This window comes from Platalea leucorodia, assembly GCF_965183815.1.
Source record: "Platalea leucorodia genome assembly, chromosome: 5".
In the NCBI taxonomy this organism is placed as follows: Eukaryota; Metazoa; Chordata; class Aves; order Pelecaniformes; family Threskiornithidae; genus Platalea; species Platalea leucorodia.
This window is the reverse complement of record NC_138827.1, coordinates 71518362-71536853: the sequence shown is the minus strand read 5'-3', so window position 1 is coordinate 71536853 and position 18492 is coordinate 71518362. Positions and strand designations below refer to the sequence as shown.

Genomic DNA, 18492 nt, shown 5'->3' with positions numbered 1-18492 from the left:
TCAAACACCACACTTAAGCTCACAAAAAGTATGGAATTTTGCATGTGTACAAGAAAAAAGCTTTACAAATAATCCTACAGGACTTCCTGAGTTTGTACTAGCTCAGTTCTTTTTAATTATTCTGGTAGCACAGTAAATTTCGAGTAACATTTGTGTCCTTTGCATTACAGTGGCTTTAATGAGTCCTCTCTTTGCCCTAGACGTACTGGCTTGTGGTTAAAAGAAAAAAAAAAAACCACAACTAAAAAGAACTCCCTTGAATTTCAATAGATGAAACAGGAAAGTGGCTGTGGTGGGGAGGTAGAGCAAGATTAATTATTTTTTGAGGGACTTGATTTTATTTATTTAATTGGATGAGGTGCAAACGTGGCCTTTTAACTTATCCGAGTAGGCACTTTCGGCATGTTTTTTCATACCTGTGAATCTTGCTAAGTTTCTCTTAACTGATGGACTGATAGTAAACAGTTTTATGACAGCTGAATAGCATTAACCTTCATGGTGACTTTCGCTATAAAAATAGCTTTGCCCTTATCTACCCAAAGCCTTTTAAAATGTGGAAGTAAAACAGAATTTCATCTTCTCTCTGGAAGGCCAGTAGCTGAAAACAAATGATACTTGCCAGTCCAAGGACGAGTCATCCCTTAACCTGGCTAACAGACTCTGTTTTTTGAGGCCTGGAACAAGAAGCAGAAATTCTGCAAGTCTGAGTTCCCTGCAGGCTCAAACTTCCTCAAAATTGTATGTTCCCAAGTTTCTTGAAAGTCCGCAGTTTTCTTAACATTTCACTTGTCTAACTCAACTAAAGAAGGACCAGCTGGTACTGCATTTGCACTGATAAAACTGTGATACACCGTACGTGCATACCGGATAGTTTGACTGGGTAAACTACTAAAGGGGAGCTGCAGTTTTAGAGCTGGGATTAGATGCATTGTCAAGTGGCGTGACAATGGTTTATATTGAATCTCTGTAAAATTATCATTCATTATAGAAGACGTCATGTTCAGAAAAGACCATGTTCAGAAAGTTACTCCAATTTAGTAATCTAATGATTACTAGTATCTAATAGCTGCACTCTAAAGGCTGACGTGTATCGCCAGTGTAGTCTGATGCATTAAATTTTTTCTGACAAATGCTGTCAATTTTCCAGTCGTTTAATTCTCACTTTCACACTACTGTCTTTCCAAACCATCAATGATATGGCATCATATGGGTTAAGGAGACAAGAAAAATACGATTCCAAGTTAAATTTCTGGAAAATTACTCCTCTGTGATTACACATGGGCTTGTGATGCAGAGGGCCTATTATCACCAAGATGTGATTCAAATAGATGTAATTCTATCTGTATGCTTCAGGGCATGGAGAACTCATTTGTACTTGATGTAAGCAAGCAGACATTATTTCATGTGATAGGCACATGTTACCACTGATCCTCAGGGAGAGTTTTCATCAGGCTTGTTTTTAGCTGAAGAGCCATGGAAATACCAAAGCTACCTCTTTTTTTTTTTCCTTTCAAACGGTTCAGTTATTTCCCTACCAGCTCTTCCAGAGCAGAAAAATACTCTTTTAAACCAGCTTACATTAAATTGCTTAGATAATAAACATTATGTAGTTCAAATCTTACTACGGTTAAAAAGAAATACTAACATTACCCAGGAGTAAGCGGATTTCATCTTAGTTGTCCCTATCCATGAAGGACAAATTCTCACCTGATAAAAACAAGAGGCCCGTTGCGCCATCAAAAACTCGGGAGTGAAGCTGTCTATGCCTTAGCTGCAGTTACAAAGTCAAAGTGTGGTTAGAAGTAACACTCTGTAAATACTCTGCGGTAATAAAGCCCCACAAAAATCTAGCTTCATTTTGGGCAACGGCTGTTAACAAAAGATGTTTAAGCAGTAGAAACAGGTAAGGTTGATGGTACAGACCTTTGCTGCTTTCTGAGCTTTTTGGATATCTCTTCTTACAGAATTTTCTTCTTGCCAAAAAAGTGTGGGTGTTTATACCAGAATTGATCACTCGTGGCTGAAAATTACTTTGCAAAGTCATGGGGTCACATGATCACCTGTGTACTGTGCCCGGAGTTTGCATCAGGGATTTGGCCCTTTTCAAAGTTGCTCCTTGCCTATACATATCTATCTTTTTGCTCATTCTAGTCTCTGGCACAAAATACATGAACATTTTAGTACAGTTTGTTTTAGTAGTTTGCCATAATAAAATAGCTGTATTGTCTCAAATTTCTGGCAAATTTCTATTATATCCTCACATGGGCAGTTGGCAGCGGAACTGGAACTTGAGACCTCTGGATCCCGTGGTGCCTCTGCTGTAGTCACAAGTTGGTGCACAGGAAGGACGTAGCTGATTTATACAATCTTGATGCAGCCCAGTCGCTACATGGGGAAACAGGCTCACAGTAAGAACAGCCACTCGTGCAAGCTCAGACCAGGTGTTCCCCTACAACAACAGGGTCCAGGAAAGCGCTACAAGATCAGTTTCCCCTCCAGAATTATTAGTTTCTCTTTCAGGGTGACACTTTCAAACACATTAAGTGATTCAGTTTTTTTTAATCTCTTTTTCCAAACATGCCTAAATAACCTAAGTTTTCCAAATAGCTTGGCTGTGTTAAGTGACCTCCTCTTTTTAGTTTTCCAACTGCTTATCTGGTCCTTTATTTTGCTGCATTCTGCCCTTACTCTGAGTTTAATCTTACACAAAAGATAAACAGATCCAACCTGCTTTAAAATACTGCCCTTTAAGGTGTGTTTCCACTTTTGAAAGAGCGTACAAAGTGCAGTGGGAATTCCATGTTTGTGCCTGAGTGATGGCAAACAGCTGTATTTGCTTTACAAATTGAGGGCCCCTTTTTAAAAAAGATGGCTGGCCTGAAAGTCGAGCCTTGCCCTGCCCTTAATTCCCTCACTGACCCCTGTACAAATCCCTTAGGTTAAAAGGAATACCACACGTAGCTAGCTCTGTAATTAGAAGATAAAAAATGAGTTCTGTTGAAGATGGACCCAAGAGCATCCAATTACTTACAAGTACTGTGAACAGTAAAACACTCCTAGAAATTGGCAGATATAATTCCAAGCATAGAGAGACACAAGAAATGAAAGATGAAGAGGTACCGTTCTGACACAGCTACACTTTAGAGCACAGCCGCCTAACATAGTTAAAACCTGTACCGCAATACTAAACCGTGCTTGGTGTGCTAAGGCTGCAGCCTTCCCAGAACCAGCCCACTCCCCAGCCCAACCAAACCCACGCTTGCATCTCTCATCAAGGAAAATGTGTTTGCACCACAGTCTGAAGAGAAATGCTGTCTCTCACCTGTTAGTCCCCGGTCTGTCACACACTGAGCCTCCAGGACATCAAAGGTTATCTGGTAATGAAGAGCTCAAGGTGGTCCTGTTGTGCTGAGTTATGACTTTTGTTACAGATTTTATTTATTTGCAGAAACGTGCTTGTGAGAAGCTGACTTATGGAATAAAATAACTTTCAATAATCCTGTCAAGTGGAGAAGCTATAAGGAGGGAGTAAAAGTCATTACAGGTAAGTTAGATTTTCTTTTTTTTAGGAGGTGTTACAAGAAGAAGCATAAATTTCACAAATTATCTAAGGACAATATTATAAGATTCCTGTGTAATATCTTCATGGAAATTATAATTGCATCTCTTACAGTAAGGTTACAGGTCAAACCATAAGGCAGCAGATAAATGTTGAAAGGCTACCTATCTGATGGATGTGCACAACACAGATTCTGGAATTTCAGTTCTATTTACTCAAAACATTCAGCTTAAAAGCGTGATAGGTAATCAACTAGGATAGAAGCAGTGCTTGCAATTCTAAGAAAGCCAGCGTGTACCTATGCATGTTTATTTTTCTTTCACCACTCTTCAGTTATTTGCCTTTTAGAATCAGGTTTTACCAATATTTACATGTGGAAAACTGTATACCAATATGTAGAGAAATAAAAATAATCAAGATCACCCATAAGGGATGCTCACTCACTTTGAGATTATTTCTCAAGGGCAACAGAGGAAAAGTAAACCAGTCAGTACTAAGGGATTGTGCAGGCAGCTAACAGAAATTAGGCAGAGGGAACTGGTAAAAAAAAAGCAAACAATAACCTAGGAATAAACTTCTAAAGATACTCAAGAGTCCTGCTCTTACTGACCTTTTATACCTTTCTGATTCTGACGCTTAAGCCATTAGTTCACTTGATGCCAGGTCTGGATTCTAACAACCTACTATGTTAAAAAAATAACTTATATTAAAAGTATGTCCAGGTTGGAGGTGGCTCTGATGGGAGGGTTCTGTTCCGTGCACTTGTGGCATTAGAATCTAGCTAAAAGCAAAAGCCTAGTCCAATCCAAACGGAAAGCCTCCCACTGTTATCAGTTGAATTAAGTAAATACAATTTGAATAAGATTACAAAGGTTAGGCACTGCAAAGCAGCAAACACCAGAATATTTTAGAAAGAAGGTTTTAATTTTTTGGATGAAACAGGTTTCTGAAATACAGAATCAGAACATTAAGACTAAGTAAGATTTTTATTTTAATAGAAAACTCGGAAGGATGTAGTATCTGCTCAAATATGTACCTCCACATTCTGCTGCATGTTGCTGTAACAAATTTATTAGTCATAGCTCTCATTACGGACAGATGGTTCCTACAGCAAAAATATAGAAAAATAATTTGGATTCAAGTCTAGAACACCTGCAACTTTTCATATGCAAAAAAATAAATCCAACTAGTCATAGAAAAGTGGCTGATAAGGATGGAGAATAGGGCTGTGCATCTGAATAGCCATGACTATATACATTCCAAACTTAAGAAACGAGCATTTTTCCTCAGCCTCATAAAAATAGTTTGTCAATGAAAAATACCAATATGTAATACATTTAATACAATTTATACTTGAATTTAAAGATCTCAGATTATGGAATAATAAGCTAAAATCAAACGTACTGCTTTTTCAAATGTTCTTGTATATAACAATACTCTCTGTGTATACAGTGTGCATGCATGTACGTGTATACACGCACAGAAAGAAAGAGGTGTATAGAGATTTGCTGAAAAATCCTACAAGATTATCTGATTTCATTGCAGACCACAGCATACAGACTTCCTGGGATCCTTCTAACACAGGCTGCTCTAAAAAACAACGTTGACTGGTATAACCACATATCTACAACAGGATTTTGCTATTATGAATTTAATTATCCATTTATTTTTCCAATCTAGATTTCATTTTTCTAAGAAGTAAATGCTGCTTTGGTAAGATTCTGTACTGTCGTGACAAAATAACTGTGAACATATTGGGCAAAGCCTTGAAAGTATGAATTAATTTTGATAATTAGTAAGTAATAAAGATACCAACAAGTTTTAAGCAGCAACAGATTTAAAATGACTTATTTTCTTCACCAACAAGCATCTCGAGCAAGAAACTAAAATGAAGAGATTAAATTTCTCTGCCTGCCGTCACCGTGACATTTTAAGCCACCAAAGTCACAGCTGGCACTGAAAGAACAGTGGCATCAGCAGGGACCTCCATCCTTGCAGGACATAAATTGCATTGCGACACCCTGCCAACACCGCCTTGGAAAGGCCTGTGATCTGCGGTGTCTGGTGTGTGATGCTTCCGCCGGGTCTTTTCTGAATGTGTCGGATTCTCTGTGGTCCTTGTAGTTGTGGACTGCTCTTGATTTTTCATAGCTCCTTTATTTTTAGATCTGAAGCTGTTATGCTGCTGTCTTCTGTGTTCAGACCTGGAACCACTCTTTGTATTATTTTGGTCTGCCTCATTACTGGCACCTTGTGACTTAAGAGATCCATTGAGCCGGATGTTTTGGTGCTGTGGGTTGAATCTTCGTCTCTGGTTAGAAGGCCCATTCTACCCAGAAAGAAATTGGATAACTGTTAGGTTATCTGAATTCTTCCAACAGGACAAGAAATACAGCAATCAGAATTAATAAAACTTGCAGAATAAAATTTTTGGTGTAACTAGAAGAGGGAAAACACTATATATACAGTTTTGATTGTCTCTATTTGTAACACTTAAAAACTCAACTATGAGTAACATGCTACATCTGAGTAGCCTGGAAATATAGATGGCAGGTTCACCACTGATGCCAAATTAAAATCTGCCATGATTCAAGAGAATACAGAAAAGGGGACGAAATACTAGACATCTCAACAGCAGCAGTTAAGAAGCACTGAAGGACTTGATACTGACTGATTTTTTCCAAGATCATGAAAATACCTTTCCTAGTAAAGTATTCTGTAAATTCTACATTAAGACTGCAGGAAGAACAGAAATTCACATGTAAATTAAAGCCAAGTTAAGAATCCACGTGGTGGGAGAGATGTCCATTGTGATACCTTGCTCAGAGGAAGCTTTGATCCTTAGTGGGAAGTGGCTGAACTGCTTTATTTGCGTGACTGCCAGGGCGGCTGACTCCACACGTGCACTGACATTATGTAACGCTCCTACGTTTCCCTTCAGGCACCTACTTGAGCCTAAAATCCCTACTGGGACAAAATTCAGACCAGCTTCAGTGGCAGCTTTACCTAAGCACAACAGGACATTCTAAGGTGCTCTTATCATGAAATAGCTACCAATATAGCACAATACTATAAGCCGTACTATACAGCTTTGGAAATAATATGCTTTTAAACCTGACAGGATTCCACTTTCAAAGTCTATCTAATAATCATGCTTCAACAGCACATCAACTGATCATTTGTCAAGGATCAGGAATAAATGTTTCTTCATCGTAGCATGTAGGGCAATTAGCTATTATGGAGCATTTTTCAGTCTATTAAGTGCCACTAGTCACTTCTGAACACCAGGCAGCGGTCTTTGCTGGTATGGCATTTCTGGTATTTCCACCTTGTATGTTCACACTGCTTTGAGAATGAAGCTATAAAATATATACTTGCACATTTTTAAAAAAAATATTAATTAAATACATGGAGTGCAAACCAGTATTTGATTTTGTATTAACAACTTTCAATGCTGCACGTTTTTCTGAAATTTTTGAAATAGTTGAGTTCATAACTGCTTTCTTACCTGCTTATTTGTCGGGATTCCTTGGGAAGAAGATTCTGCAGGATTGGAAGAAAAATGACTTTGTACTTTAGCGCTGGCTGTTTTATCATCAGAGTTCTTGGCATTACTAGAGGACTTCCGGGTGTGCGTATTTTGCTTGCCAGTTGTTGCATGCGAGGTCATTGAAGACAGCACTGAACTACATGGTGTCCTTGAGGAATAGTTGTTCTTTGGGTGAGAAACTATAAAAAAAGTATTCTGTGTTATTGGTTAAATCACCAACATCTAAACATAAGGCTGTATTCTTACCCTGCTTACAGTTAATTTTTGTAGCATCGTTCCAGTCTTACTTTAAATAATGAAGACAATTACTTCTGTGAAACTGCCTCACTGTGAAGCACTTCTGGACACAAAAGAGCCAACGTGGTGGAACTGTGCTAAAACTGGAAGAAGCCTGGCAGAAGGCTAGGCTTTGGTCATCCAAGAAAACTTTTCAAAATTGGTGGCACCTATTGGTTTGCTTGTGAGCTTCAGCTGAGCTGAACATGTGCTGTCAGGACTGCCCCATGCACTGCTGTCCTATCAGTAATGCTCCTAACGGGAGTCTTCAGGCAGCAATGGAAGAAACACGGGAAGGAAGTGAGTGGTATGCCAGTAACTCTCTCGACTGCTTGAGATCAAAGGAAGCTGTGCCTGCAGACACCACAGACTAAATTTGATTCCAAATTATTCTTTGATCATGGAAGGCTGAAGAGGCTGACGTTTGCTGTCTATAAATGCACTAGCTACAACACAGGTCACAGCCATGAAAGCTTCCTTAGTACGTATAAATATTTTTTAAGAAGAAGAAAAAAAAAAGTCTAGTGCCTATTGCTCATTCCTCTCTAAGGAGATGGTTAACAAAGGTTCTTCTGTACCATGGATATCGATAAGAACTGGAACTGAATGCAGCGCACTAATCCACTTCGTGTAGATCATGGCAGTCAGCACCATCAGGAACCACTATTGCTCATTTCAGTATATTCCTGCTCCCTACTTCTTAGCATTTTGAGACCGCGTGATTTCTTAACCACTTCCATGTCTGGATGTGAAGTGCGCCAAACAAATCCTTGATTCCTACCTCTCTGCATTTCCACAAGCTCTTCAAGCTGCCTGTTTCTGTGCAATGGCCCCTAAGCAGTCTCAAAGAGGACTCTGAGGCTATTGATGTAAAGTGCTTGATCTCAATTTGCTGTTCTGATTTTTCTGATGATGGAATTTTCCTTTTCCTTTTGGTACAGATGACAAACGAGAGGCTCACTTCAGTGAGACACCTGTTTTATCTAAGAGGTACTTCTATCTTTCCACTTTTAGTACAGAGAAAGAAGATGCGGAATAATTTTAGCAATTGAGAATCATCTGTTAGGTTTTTTTGAGGCTCTTATTCACTTACGCCATCATCAGCTCTTTCTCCCACTAGATGTCCTCTTCAGAAAAACAATGCAATGATCTGCACAATGAACTGAATTTTCTGTCCTAAGTTCAGTGAGGCCATCTGTCACTGAATTCTACTGCACTCTCTTGCCTAAAATTGATTGCTGCACATGGAAGCCCATATAAAAATCCAGGTGCTTGTCATAAAAATGTATTTTTAACAAAAAAGATGTACAAGGAAGGGGTACAGCCCACCATTGGGCATTCTGGATATATGTCAGTCCAATTATTTTTATTTCTTCCTGTCCTTCATTGTGAGTGTATGCTGCCTACCCTCTTCTCATGCTAGAACATGCCTTCCTTTGCACAAGCTCTGTGTTTTTGGGTATTGCTTTTGTTAAAGCCCTCAACAGTGGCTGTTCGTACCTTTAGGCCTGGTATAATCTCTGTTTGAGGGCTATTTGCAGCTCCTAGCTGAGCCTCATTGTGAGATGCTCCAAACAGAAACATCTTTTGCACTGAAGAGCTCTTACCAAAGACATGCCAACAGCACGAGTTGCTCATCTAAGGTCACTGAGGGCAGATTAGAGCTAAGTTCTTCAGTCGGCCAGTGCACTATCAGTCATTGGTAAGATGGCACTGCTTCCCTGCTAATAGCTGTTCTTTTGATTTCACTGACCTGATTTCAACAGGTCTGCATCAAACTGTGCTTAAGTCATGCTTTACTGAAATAAGGTATAAATAATTAACTTGCAGAATTAACTGCAGCTGGAATTTATTTAGGAAAGTAGTTAAAAAAGTAGTCTCTGGTTGTATCAATAGCAGCTGTGGTTATATTAGTCAGGATAATCTTTACAGAATTTTCAGTCTCTTAAGCTTCAGGGTATGAGATGGGGTCTATGAGGTGACTGAACAATTAGACGCATTACTGGGAAGCTTATGCCTTCCTTTGAAACATCCTGGGTTGGCTTCAATAAGAGACAGGATACGGGGTTAGACGGATCTTCAAAGTGTTCTGCAAAAGCAATTCTTATGGTCTAATGAATTAAACTGGTTATGCCTCAGAGGAGTCAGTTCTTTAGCTGTGCAGTCAAAAGATCATATTGGCAGACTGTGTGATATTTTTTCTTTTTTCTATTTCTAGTGACTCCTTGAAAATATTAATTATTTTTCTTCCTGAAATTGTTTTCCTTCTGCCAATATCACTAGTTCAGTATTGTGTTAACAGTTTTTCTCCCGAGTGATGGTACTGATGGGATATCATGGGACAGGGTAACATTTGGGCAAAGCATTATAGCATTTACTTTTTTGGGGGGAAAAAAGCATGGCAAAGATGAGAAATAGGCTATCTCGTATTTTGCAACAGGAACGTGATACTTGAAGCAGAAAATGAACCTGAACTTCCAAGCAGAAGGGCAGATGATTTGGCAACAGGAACATCTGGGACCACTTTTAGCTCCTGAAAAACCCAGTGAATACTGTTATAAAGCTGGGGAGCTACTTCCTAGCAGAAGAGATCTGAATTGGTCTCATAACATTATGCTCACACAGAGAAGCTTCCGATTTACTAGTTATTCATAAATTAGCGAATCTGAGTGTTCCCCAGAGCTGACTTTTACTTCCACTTGGAAATCCTGTTTAGATGGAAAACTCCAACTGATCTGAGTAGTACCTGGACATCAGTGACAAAGTGGGCACTGTGCACATGCAGATGGACTGTGCAGGACATGTACTGCGAGTCTAACGTGTTGCATATTGTAAAGCTGACGTGTGTGTTCAGCAAGCCTGCTGCATCCAGATATACCATTCATGTCAGGCTCGCTGCACACAGAGATCCTGGCAGTATGTGTGCCTTTACTTCTACTGGCATTTCCTGCACAGGTATGTGGAACACTTATGCTCCAAGAACTTCAGTGTGAGAAATCACCAGCACTTACTTTCTCCACAGAGCTGAATTTGGGTCTTCAGCTGTTCTGTATCACAGGAAAATCGGGCAGACCTGCCCAGCTCTTCATCGTATTTCCGTTCACTCACAAAGTGCTGCAAAAATACAGACAAGTTAACAGTGATTGGCATTCTGAGCAAATGACTATATGGATGGTACAGAAACCAATCAACACTTATCTTAAATTCACTTTACGGCTCAGCAAACTCTTGACCCTGCCCTGTACCCAGGATCTCTATGAAGAACCAAGTACTTTCCCATCCTTGCCAAATTACGTCTCACAGCCCAGCAATGGGTGGATCACTTCCGCACTTGGGAAGTGGGTCATTTCATCGGACTATATGCGTTTGATCGCTGAACCTGAAGATTATCAGGTTTACTTGTTAACTGGGTCTGATAAATGATACACAAACAGCAAAACTCCCCACTGCTCCACTTATGAGGGGATAGCTTACACTTCTGTGATAGCGTCTGTATACTGCTCAGAGGTGCTATAATGCTTTAAGAAGGTGTGTTTTCCTCATGGAAAGCTAGTTACCCTTTGGCCTATAGCAAGAATGAACATGTTAACATGAGCATGTTAACATGACAGCTCTTTCCTGGCATTTATGCAAACAGCTAAAATACCCCAGCAGAAGTGAATGCCTGACCTTAATTTCAGCCCTGAGTTCAGACAGTTGTGCTTCAGCCATCTGACTGGCTAGGTCCGTCAGTCTCTTCAGCTCCTCAGCTTTCTTCTGCCGAGCAGTCAGGATTTCCACTGCCAAATACCAATAGTCAATAATTAATGCTAGGAAGGTAAATTGCTCTGTATTTCATTACTCTTTGGGCATTAACACTGTCCATCGCATGTGAGACAAACAGACACATCTCAGACTCCCAACTTCAACTGGACTTCCAATATGCTGCTTGCACAGATGAAGTCAATCAGTGTATTTAACTGAACTGCCTGATGTTGAAAAAGATCTGGAAATGGGATAGCTGTCAGAAAATCAAAGTTAAACCAGTCCCAAGATTTAGACAAACGGGGCAGAGACATGTTGTTTTGAGTTTTTCAGTGCTTCATTTTTAAGCACAAAATCAGGGAGCCTTCCATGGAGACATGGAAAGAAGCATTACATTGAGTCAACAGCCTGTTTCTGAAGATACTATATTTTATTTACACATGGGCATTTCAGTTCCTCTGAAAAAAATCTGTTCTTATATCGTTAAAATCACCAGCATTGCAATTTTACTTTCAAGTACAGAATATACACAGTTGCCATTTCTACAGCAAAGCAGTTACAAAGGCCAAGAGTCTTTATGAAAAAATACTAAATATTCGCTACTGCCCATCTTGTGTATTTTATATAAGGAAGGAGTGAATAGTTACGTTTTTATAGGAAAAGAGTAACCATGAACCACAAAGCAAGTGTCCACTTACATGCAGGATAATATGACATTACAATTTTGGTGGAAAATTACATAGATGCAAACTCTATTACCTACATGGTGACTCAATGTAAAAGCAACAACTGATTAACTGGCTGGTGGGATCAGCACTTATGGCAGAAAGGAAAGATGGCATCTAAATGTAAAATAATAACAATCAGTCTTTTGTCTAGAGCTTATGCCTACAGGCAGGGTGAGTGGTAGTTGTAAACTATCCTAAGGCCACAGACTCCATTACAGCTGTGGACACTTTGGCTTCTTTGCCTTCTTTTGCCACAAATTTCCAGAGCAGACTTGGCACGTCACCTAACCAGCTCATACTTTGTAATGCCATTTTTGAGGTAAGAATTAATGATATGTCACAGAGAGTTTGTTTCTCAACCCATTATCATTTATCTAATCAGATGGCACCTTCTTTTGAAAGTATTATAGAATCATAGAACCGTTTGGGTTGGAAGGGACCTTTAAAGGTCATCTAGTCCAACCCCCTGCAATGGGCAGGGACATCTACAACTCGATCAGGTTGCTCAGAGCCCCATCCAACCTGACCATGAATGTTTCCAGGGATGGGGCATCTACCACCTCTCTGGGCAACCCGTTCCACTGTTTCACCAAGTACAGCGTGGTCCAGCAGGCACAGGCAGACAGAGCTGCAGCTGTACAGCTGTGTGGGAGCAACCAAACCATATGATAGAGGAGCGTGTTTCACACAGGGCAGGGAAAGCAGAGGGTGGCTACAGCTCCTTTAGCCCTGTTGGTAAAACTGCCTATGTCATTACTTATGCTAAGAACAGGTGTGTATCTATCGCTGTAGGTGATCTTTTAATTTCATTTTTGTGGAATACAGTCTACAAGCCTGAGAAACTTTTATCAGATTAAATGAACAGTTTACTAGCTGTTTTTCTTTGTCCAATAGTTCTGCTTTATTACTTATTCTAGGTAACGCTCATATTGTTTCCCCAGGGTCAGCATCCCCTTTGCTGAGGTGACTGCCCAAACCATATGATCTCATCTCATACTGGCACTTATCTCCGCATGAGATGCCAGCCAAATACCCGTTTTTTAAAAAACCCTGAAATTATCATATTTGGAAATTTTCCCAGTATTGACAGTAAGAGTAAGGTTACCCACTGTAAAATAGTCCTCCAGTGCAGCAAAGAGATGTGAAAATAAATAATAATGTAAATCTTGGTTAGCATGTTACAGTCCTATAACAACTTTCTGCCTAAAGTTCTGAAGGCACTTTACAAGCCTACAACAGCCTTGAGAGACAGCAGAAACCACACTGTTAAAGACAGGTACAGGGGCCGTCCAGTGTCACATGTGGAGTCGGCATAAAAGCAGGGAAATAGAACCTGCCACATGCAAATGCAGCACTTCACATGCCTGTAGATAAGAATTAGGTTTACTTTCCACAAAAATTACAGCTATACCTGGACAAGATTAGTGAAGGGGCCCTGTGATACGATCAGCCCTGGACGGTGGATTTTCAAAATGTGTTTTTATTTATGCAGCTAGGGCTTAGATCCATGTCTGCTGATATCAGTGGGAATTTTACCATTGGTTTTCCTGGGAGCGAGTGCATGCCCTGCAGCTGATTATGGCTACCTGGTCTCTGCAGGTAACCAAAAAGCTGCTGATATGTTTACATCCACAGCTCCTCCTCAGACTAACACAAAACTCCAAATCCACATCTATTTCATGTTAGTACTAGAAAAGTTAGCATACAAAATTCCAAACACAAACTAATGCCAATCTGTGCTGTAACAACTCATACCTTTTAGTTTCCACACATATACAAGTGCAAGAGACTTAGCTAGCAACAGAGGATTTAGATGATTTTTTTAATAAAAATTTAACTAGTCTATATTTGTGAACTAAGTGAGAGTTCTAAATGCAAATGAAGCATTCAAGAATGTTACATATATTTGTGACCCTCCTTGGAAGGACCTTAAATTCACAAATCAATAAAAGGATTGTATGCATACATAGCAGTGATATTTTCATCTACCAGGCAAAGTATCATTCTAACAATACTTCGGTTAGTCTTCAGTTTTTTTGCTTAGCACTTTCTATTGAAACACATCCATTTGATTACCGGGCCATGAATACCATCCCTCAGATGGGGTGTAAGACAGATATTGTGGTATCCTAATACATGGCTCATCTTGCTTTTTTTTTTTTTTTCCCCCCAAACCAGAATATATATACCTTACCTATGCAAAAAACAGAGACGACATGAAAGCCTGGAATCAGATCAACTCCCACATATTATTAAAAAAGCAGATCCCAGTAAATAGCTGTTTTTTGATTTTTTAATTGTTCTAATTCATAAGCTTGATCACTATCCCTTAAAGCTATACAAGGCCGCAAAATAACCTATTCCACTAGTAATTTCCAGTATTCTAACTCATATATATAATATAAGCAAGTAGACAGTGATTAAGAAATGGAAATAAAGTAATCAACAAACCACAGAAATAAGGGGGAAAAAAAAAGAGTAGTCAAAAAGCTCTGATAAGTAAGCAGAAAGAATAAATCATTTAAATCTAACTTCATATGAACTTTTGGTTTACCTTAATTTCATAATATTGAAATTTTGATGCACAATCCTTACAGATAGAAACTATACAGAAACTATCGTAGAACATCAAAGACTTATTTGATTGTATACATATACAATGAAAGATGCTGGAATGCTACTAACCAAATTTATGTACTGTGTAATTTTCTGCCAAACAAAACAAATGTTTCCATGACTATTCCAAAAGTTCCCTGTGTATTTTTTTTACTTACTGGCTTCTTCTTTAACTTTATCAATTTCTGCCATTAATGACACTTCTTTGTCTACGATGCTAAAAAAGGAAAAAAAGAAAGAAAAAAACCACAATTTAATCCATGCTAGAACTCCATCAAAATCAAAAGCTATAACTACACAAAGACTTCAGACCTTAGTTATGGGCAGTTTTGAAATTAGTAAGACTTAAAAAATGAAAGCTGAAGAAACAGCTAAGCAAACTGACTACAAAAAATAAGTGATAATCAGTGTATGCTGATTTACACAGACATCTCACTGCCCTGTCCATGTGTCTGCACAGATGTGGAAGTCACTCCGATTTACCTCTTCAGCACTGCCTGGGCACAGCAGTCCTCAAATAACTACACAGTCTCTTTCCTAATTAAGCCAGATATACCATTGCTGCTACCCAGGTTAATACAGCCTAACTCTCAGTGCAATATTAAAAATAAAACAGAATTAAAGCCACGTAGAAAGAGGTTCTTCTCTTCCTTAAATAGAGATATTCTTGCAAAATATGTCAGGGTAAACAAGAAAATAGTTTGCGATGTAAATAAGCATTAATGTATCTCCATAACAGAGGTCAGCTTTCTTGCCCCCCATTCTGTGCAGGACTGGGGAGGTGTGGTTCCACTTTGAGCCGGCCTTCCTAAAGATCTCGTGTGCCTCCTTTCACAAATCTCTGGTGCGCAATCCCTGACAGTGGTTTTCAGCTGTCAAAGTGCAAACTGATCAGGTGGGTCTACTGAGAGCAGACAGCAGGTCTCGTAAATTCTTCACATCATCAACTCAGCGACATCATTCACTGAAATACCACCGCTGCAGAATGCTCTCCAGTGGACAGTGCTCTGGTGTGCCACTCCATTTTCCCCTCACTAGATTATTCTTAGTCATGTTCATGTTTAATAAACACCACCAATGTTAATGTTTATGTTTGCATAAGCGAGTAAACTCAAGCAGCTGGGGGTAAATTGCAAAAAGTAGGTCAAACAACCAGGAGTAAATCCAGGCACGCACACAGGGGAAGACTGGAGTTCTCAATCCTTTCAGCAAAATCATTCTTAAATGTTTTTGTATCCAGTGAAGACACTGAGTTAGATGTGAACTACCTTCCATCAGAAGGAAAACATAGAAAACTCCAGAACAAAACATTTGTCTGGAATGCCCTTAGCAAGAAAGGAAAGATCCTATGGAGTTCAGTGGGCAGCAATCGATGACAGAAGACTTAGAGGCAAGAAGGACTGACGGGTTGTTAACTAAAACAGCTGACTCAACCAGAAGTTTACCAGCTAGAACGTGTTCAAGTGCCATGCAGCCTTCCTTGAAATCTTCCTATAAATTAACCAGGCTCACACAGGAGGTTTGCAACAGAAGTTCTGCAGAGTCCTACCCTTGGGTTTTACCAATCAACCATGCCACTTTCAGAGGAGGAGATGCTACTACCTTCACACTGCCTCCCAACGGCCAACAAGAGGGACAGAGGCAGGTTGGCTGATGGGAAAGGATGCAGCAAGAAAATAAAATTGCAGAATAACACATTTTTCTGTTTCATACAGATAAACAAGACTAAAAATATTGTTTTGGCCTGCCAGATCAATTTAGTGTGACCTACACACCAGAGGAAATAAAACAGCAGGGTTTTTTATGGTAGAGCAGATCAGTTAAGAGGCGTACTCTTGCAATGAAAGGACACACTTGTTCCAGTTGGCCCTCAATATTCTTCAGGCATAAGCATTAAGTTTGGCTTCCAAATAGGCAGGTGATGATTTCAGCTTGCTAATCTAAATAGCGATAGCTTTTTAGAACTAATCTATTTTCAATTAGCTTTTGTAACTACATAATATAATAAATTTCCTTGGCTTTCACAGCAGGTGGCTGAAATGAGTCTTGTAAATTCTCACCTGTTTCTACCCTCCACAAAAAAAGAGAGTTTAATGGTCTTTAGTATTTTCCCCTAATTTTAGAGAGTCTGCACGTTTTTGCTTCTGCTGTCTCTGTTACAAAAGTGTCTCCCTAGTGTACTACATAGGTTATATAAACATAAACTTTTGGCTGGAAAAAACATTCAAGCAACAAGCTCACAATAGCAGAGCTCATCAGAGCTATGTTTTGGCCCAGTTCATGTCATGAGTGTCCTCTCCCCGCTCCAACAACAGATCCTTGCTAAACTGCTTGGCCCCTAACATTTTATTTTGATGCCAAATAAAAACACGTTTAATACCAGAACGTGAACAAGGCCATAGCAGTCCTGTATTTATCATATTTTATAGTCAGATCTCATCTGTTACTAGACAGTTTTCCACTCCTAATGCTTTAGTGTGGTCTCTGATGAACATTTCAGGAAAGCATTTGGATGTTGTAGTAGTAGAGGCCAGGACTCTGATGAATTTGATGGAGAACAACCACCTGAGTATTTCCCTTGTAGCTACAAACTAACATTGGGAAAACTAAAGAATAAAACAAGAGAAAAAGTGTTTGGTGCCTTTGTCAATATGATACTAGTTAGTGTGATAAACTAAGTTTCTTTAGCAGACAGATCTTCATGGGGTTGCCCTTCCCTGAAGACAATACAGCTGTACTAACTTATACACTTATACTAACTTATACTTATTGCTGGCTGAATAGGAGCCAGCAGTGTGCGCAGGTGGCCAAGAAGGCCAATAGCATGCTGGCTTGTATCAGGAATAGCATGGCCAGCAGGACTAGGGAAGGGATCGTCCCCCTGTACTTGGCACGGGTGAGGCCGCACCTCGAGTACTGTGTTCAGTTTTGGGCCCCTCACTACAAGAAGGACATCGAGGTGCTGGAGCGTGTCCAAAGAAGGGCAATGAAGCCGGTGAAGGGTCTGGAGCACAAGTCTTATGAGGAGCGGCTGAGGGAGCTGGGGTTGTTTAGTCTGGAGAAAAGCAGGCTGAGGGGAGACCTTATTGCTCTCTACAACTACCTGAAAGGAGGCTGTAGTGAGGTGGGGGTCAGTCTCTTCTCCCAAGGAACAACCGATAGGACAAGAGGAAATGGCCTCAAGTTGCACCAGGGGAGGTTTAGGTTGGATATTAGGAAAAATTTCTTCACCAAAAGGGTAGTCAGGCACTGGAACAGGCTGCCCAGGGAAGTGGTGGAGTCCCCGTCCCTGGAGGTATTTAAAAGATGTGTAGATGTGGTGCTTAGGGACATGGTTTAGTGGTGGACTTGGCAGTGCTAAGTTAACAGTTGGACTTGGTGATCTTAAGGGCCTTTTCCAACCTAAACGATTCTATGATTCTATAGCAGCTGAGGACATGGACTCTCTCTCTCTTGACAAAAGGAAAGAAATACACTAATTCTCATCTGGAAGTGTACAGCCATATTTCTCAGCTTGAAAATCATGAACTACCATATGTCATGGAATAATGGGGGAAGTTAACGTTTCTTTAGGAATGTCACAAGCCAACTAGCACTAGGAAAAGCTAGTTTCTTCTTAGTTCACATAAGGGTCAATTATTAAGCAAACAGAGGAGGAATCAATTTGATTCCTTTCTAGTCACATAGAGCACTTCAGTGCCAAACTGACGAACTCCTCCATCAAGAACTTGGCAAAGTTATAAGCAAACAAAAATGGCAGAGAGAAAGCTGGAAATCTAGATTGGGGGGAAAAAAAAAAAAAAAGAGGAAAGACAAAACAATTACAAAAAGAAAACTAAATGCTAACAGATAGAGAAGGAGAAAGGACAAGAACACCACAGAAAAATCAATGAATCAAATCTTATCTCTTGTTCCTGCTAAGGTTCCACTGTTTTCAGACGAAGCTCAGAGAGCCACTTAAGCTGAACAGCGTCTTAACTCATTAGAAGTTTAACTGGTTTTAATGTAGTTTCTGGAAT

At 39.7% G+C, this 18492-nt stretch overlaps 1 protein-coding gene across 1 annotated transcript in view; it reads right to left on the bottom strand.

Moving 5' to 3' along the window:
- Positions 1 to 4546: 4546 nt before the first annotated feature.
- SPATS2L (spermatogenesis associated serine rich 2 like) overlaps positions 4547 to 18492 on the bottom strand; it is an 88019-nt gene continuing 74073 nt past the window's right edge. The window contains exons 9-13 of the mRNA XM_082313226.1: positions 14632 to 14690; positions 11055 to 11164; positions 10397 to 10499; positions 7068 to 7288; positions 4547 to 5888 (exon numbers count right to left, since the gene is read on the bottom strand). Coding sequence (XP_082169352.1) covers positions 5490 to 5888; positions 7068 to 7288; positions 10397 to 10499; positions 11055 to 11164; positions 14632 to 14690 — 892 coding nt within the window. The 3' untranslated portion in view covers positions 4547 to 5489. The remainder of the gene's footprint in view (positions 5889 to 7067; positions 7289 to 10396; positions 10500 to 11054; positions 11165 to 14631; positions 14691 to 18492) is intronic.